This window comes from Penaeus monodon, chromosome 36, assembly GCF_015228065.2.
Source record: "Penaeus monodon isolate SGIC_2016 chromosome 36, NSTDA_Pmon_1, whole genome shotgun sequence".
NCBI classification, from domain to species: Eukaryota; Metazoa; Arthropoda; class Malacostraca; order Decapoda; family Penaeidae; genus Penaeus; species Penaeus monodon.
This window is the reverse complement of record NC_051421.1, coordinates 16,603,591-16,608,590: the sequence shown is the minus strand read 5'-3', so window position 1 is coordinate 16,608,590 and position 5,000 is coordinate 16,603,591. Positions and strand designations below refer to the sequence as shown.

Here is a 5,000-nt window from a genome sequence, read left to right as displayed (position 1 = left end):
CGCCTGAAACATGGTGCTTCATTAGTATGCAAAATTCCAGTTGCAGTCAGTAAATTTTACAAACATAACTCAATTCTGTTTATCACTTCCACAAGTAAATACATATCCCTACCTTAAACGGTGATACATGGCTCACACTTGTACCCTTTTTCCGTCTACGGTCCATAAAAACAACATGATCCTCAATTCCAGCCTCACGACACTTTTCTCTCCAAAGAAGGTTGTCCGCAGCCAGGATATTCCAATATTTACAAGTCTGGGCTGCTCTTAAGAGATCTTTTGGGGGCAGGAAGCTAAGGACATAGAGAGCCAACTCCTTTGGCAATAGAGAAATGAAATCTCGCTGAAACTGCGGGAGGATAATTTCATGGATGTGCCTTACCTGTTGGACAAAGCACATTTAATTGTTTTAATGTAATATCCACAATATTTGTTTTTTATCTAAAAATTAATATCAAACATGAACAAATTTTAACAATAAGAAATAGCCATGATTACACCAAGTTCATCTTTTCTAAAAAAATAAACATCAAATATATATTTTTTACACATTCAAACACTGACAACTATACCAATCAAGCTTTGAGAATCATATCAGATATTAACACAAAAGTACTATCTTACAAAAGCAATTATACTCACTTGGTTCAGATCACAAACATCTATTAACGAATCTAAAGCATGAAGTTTTTGTGCAGGTGACCAAGTCTGGTATTTAGCTAACCATGACTTAAGGCCCGCTGGTGGAGACACCTTGCGAGCTGCCAATGCACAAACTTTTCTGCGACTGCTTTCACCACTGAAAAAGAATTTTAAATCAAAGCCTTAAATGATACTTAATAATGCTTAATATTTTCCAATAATTCATTTACATATCTAACAGCAATATCTTTCATGACAATAGCAAAATATTATCATCATCAACTACAATTTAAAATTAAAGCACTTATAATTTAGCAAAAGGCACATTCATAATTATGTTTTCTCATTGTATTTCTAAAAATGAAAATATATTTTGCTTAAATTTCTAACATTATCTCATAATGGAGTTTAGTAACTTGATTCCTTAATCACAAATTTTATATAAACAGAAAATGTGAAAATTACCTGTCCTCCACAGCTTTACAAGACTTCTTTACAGGACAAACTCCTTTGGAGTCAGAACAAACTTCTGATTTCCGTTTAACCTGAAAAAGTAAGGGAAATTAGTAATCTAGCTATAAAAAATGTGAATGCATTTCTGAGTATTAGACTTGAAATGATATTTTACTATGCATTTGTTGAGTACCTGAGACAAAAGTAAAATTTAAGTAAACTTTACGCAGAAGAAATTATTTCCTAAATAAGAGATGCTTACTTCAAATTTAAGTACCAAAAGTTATACAAAGGTAAATGGTATTTTGTTATTGAGGAGGAGGAGGGGGGAGGAGGGGGAGGGGGGGGGGGAGAGGGAGAGGGAGAGGGAGAGGGAGAGGGAGAGGGAGAGGGGAGGGGGAGGGGGAGGGGGAGAGGGAGGGGAGAAGGGGAGGAAGGAGTAAATATTTGCAGAAAGACTAACAAAAAATTTCAAAGCCTGATGATTAACCCAATAAATACAGGCAAACTAAACCAAGCGTTGGCTGCAGTGTGCCAAAGTCAGATGAACCGGTAACCCTGTTTTTTTCTGTTCTCTACATTTTCAACATGGTATATATAAACTTTTTAAAAAAAGTACCTTTAGGCTTATACTTCAGAGGGTTGTATTTATGAACAACTGTTTAGTGTGTACAACAGGCTCAACTCTGCATGTCAATGTAGGTTTGCTGCCTTTTGGCATGTACAGATGCCATCTGGTGTCAGTGTGTTATTGGCTAGACTCAAGAGCTTTTAAAAGTAGAATGACAATGCTGATAACTTTTAACAGAAAATATTTAACATTAGTAAAATATAAGCTTCCTGAATTATCAGGTGAGCTGTTAATGAGTTAAAATGCAGTCTTTAACTACATAAGTCTGAGGACACTGACAGAGTTAAACACAGCTCCTAGAAAATGACAAGCCATTTTCCCATCTTTTTTTCCTGTAATTTGGAGATAAAGATTTTGAGGCACTTATCTTTACATTCCATTCATCTTCCTGAGCAAATCATAATTTCTTTTTTTATATATAAGAATGAATACTTTCCTATATAATAAAATAAAAATTCTTATAATAAATAGCATGTCCACTTTCCCCCTAATGGTTTTACACCCTTTGTTCCCCTTTCTCTACTGGTTTGTTATTGCCTTTTCATTAATTCATTATAAACATAAAAAACCTATTGCTTTACAGCTCTCCTCCACTGTTACTCTTGAGCTTGCTCTCACTAACTCTCAAACAACAACTCCTCCACACCCTCCACACCCATACCCATGACCAGCAATCCTCCCCTCCCAATGCCATCCCCTCTCTCTCAGCCTGTAGCCAGCCAGCTGCCATGCGCCCTTGCTGACTTGTCAGCCTCCAACTCCCAGCCAGCCAACCCCAGCCCCTACACACTCCCCTGCCTCCCCCAGTATTGATTCAACTGAGAGACTTCTCGCTGTCAGAAATAAAACCAATACAACTAATAAGACCAAGGTTGAAGCTTCTACACAAGTAACAAATCTTAAAAAAAAAGGAAGGAAGGAAGGAAGGAAGAACAAGTAACTCAAACAATTCAAGTCCTCCAACTGCCCCCCAGGCCCCAGAAGTGCCACCAATAATAATTAACAACTATGCAGACAGAGCAAAACCCACTGAAGAAACAAGCAAACAAACATAATCCAACCAAGATGTTGACAAAGAGGGTTATACCAGTCATGTCATGGAACTAGAGAAAAAAAGCCAGAACAGCAAATACCAGTCATTAAAGGAAGTATATTGCCATGACACAATCTACTTCCAAATCACCACCTCTCACCCAAACACAAACAAAGAGGACATTGAAGAACATCTCTTTGAAAAGTTTCAAGTGTAAAAGCCCATAAAACAATAATGACATATGACTATTACAACACCTTCACGGTGTCAGTAAAGGGAAAGAACATAAAAGCTCAATTTATAGACACACTCTTCCTGATAATGTTAGCGTTCTTAAACAAAAACTAAGCACAAGAGCGATCAGAATGTTTGGCCAAGCAACACCGTCAGGTTAGCAGTGTAGCAGCACGACCCCACAACCTGAAGTTCAGCAGTTTCCCCAGTAGGGTCACATCAGGTCCACAGCCATGTCTGCACTCATTGGACATCAGGCTCCCCTTGTTCCCTGCGCACTTACACAACGCTTGCATACTTAAGCCACAGAATCCAGAACTAAGATCAGCTCCCCCGTTGATCTCCGACTTCACTCCAGCACCCAGTCATACCTGTGGGCACTCACACCCACAACAAACACTCCCCAAAGAGATAAGACACCAGTCCAAGATAGTAGATGCCCAACCAATCATCTACTATACTGGTGACCCCCAGAGTGATACGTCATGGTATTTCGCTCGCTCGCTTTGCTCACTCTCTGGAGGGTGAGTACCTGTAGCAGCATGACCCCACAACCTGAAGTTCAGCATAGTTTCTCAGGTTGTGTCACATCAGGTCCACAGCCATGTTCATGCTCACTGGACATTGGGCTCCCCTCGTTCCCTACACGCTTACAGAGCGCTCATGTACTTAAGCCACAGAGTCTGGAACGAGGGAAACCTGATGTCCAATGAGCGCGGACATCGCTGTGGACCTGATGTGACCCAACTTGGGAAACTATGCTGAACTTCAGGTTGTGGGGTCGTGCTGCTACAGCAGTCACTAGATTGCATGTCATAAACATAAAACATATAAATGCAGAATCTCTCCTTGGACATTTTGAAGAAATTAAAATGCTCGTTGAGGAGAGAAACAGACATACAGGATTTCTACTACAACAGTAAACAATACTGCCGAAGAAGATATTTGGGTTACCGTACAATGCAATATTTCATTATCTTTCATTACTGGTGCTGTCTATAGATGCCCCCATGCAACTTCAGAATCTTTTGAATGCTTCGAAAAGGTTCTTAGAGAAATGCATTAAAAAGGAAACCACTTTTCGTCTTAAGCGACTTAAATGATACTCTGACAAATCTAATGCTAAGTTAGTTAAGATAATTAAGAAAAATAGATTGACATAATAAACCTACATGGATTACAGAAAATACCTCATCTCTATTAGATTTAATAATAACTCACAGATCAGACATCATTCTCCATTCTGATGTACTTCTGTGCTATGTTGCTGACCATGAACTCATCATGATGACATTAAATATAAAGAAAACAAAGCGACCACCGGTAACAAAAACTTTTCACAACTTCAAACACAGTGACCCTATATCATTCTGCAAGCTAATCATGTCTAAAGAAATAATTCTATTAGATATTATATTGACAGATAGTGTAGACAAACTATTCTTACTTAGTTATTAAAAGCAGCATTGATGTACTGGCTCCCTACATAATACAAACTGTCAAAAGTCCTCTGCCCCATGGATAAATGATGACATCAAGAGAGCCATTAGCAATAGAAATAATGTACAAGCTCTCAAAAGTAACAGAAACAAAGCCACCCTTCAGGCAGATTATCAAGTAAAAAAGAAAAATATTTAATTGTTAATTTAATGTGCAAAAACAACTTATTTCATAAATAAATTAACTGAATATAAAAACAACTCTAATAAAACACGCCTAACAACAAACACTACACAGGTGATTTTGTACAGATTCTACACAAAGCATAGAGCATTTTAATGACTTTCATAAATTAGAAAATTAGCCCTTTGCCGACGGGTGGCATTTTTTTGACCACTACATTATGAAAAACTTTGGCTTGAGGGGCCTGTAGTGTGAACATACCATCAAAGGAAAATTTGGCTGTGGACCAGGGTGACAATGAACTTCCCATCATGAGCATTACAGCTGAAGGCCAGGGTGACAATGACTCACCACAAATGCACAAACCTCTTGGAGGGAGATTAG

General features: G+C 38.3%; 1 protein-coding gene across 2 annotated transcripts in view; it reads right to left on the bottom strand.

The window, feature by feature from the left end:
* LOC119595812 (F-box/WD repeat-containing protein 7-like) overlaps positions 1-5,000 on the bottom strand; it is a 26,653-nt gene that overhangs the window by 8,090 nt on the left and 13,563 nt on the right. For both annotated transcript variants that reach the window (XM_037944984.1, XM_037944985.1), the window contains 4 exons: positions 1,108-1,187; positions 643-799; positions 113-382; positions 1-3 (listed from right to left, as the gene is read on the bottom strand). The exon at positions 1-3 is cut by the window's left edge and continues 177 nt beyond it. In XM_037944984.1, coding sequence (XP_037800912.1) covers positions 1-3; positions 113-382; positions 643-799; positions 1,108-1,187 — 510 coding nt within the window. The remainder of the gene's footprint in view (positions 4-112; positions 383-642; positions 800-1,107; positions 1,188-5,000) is intronic.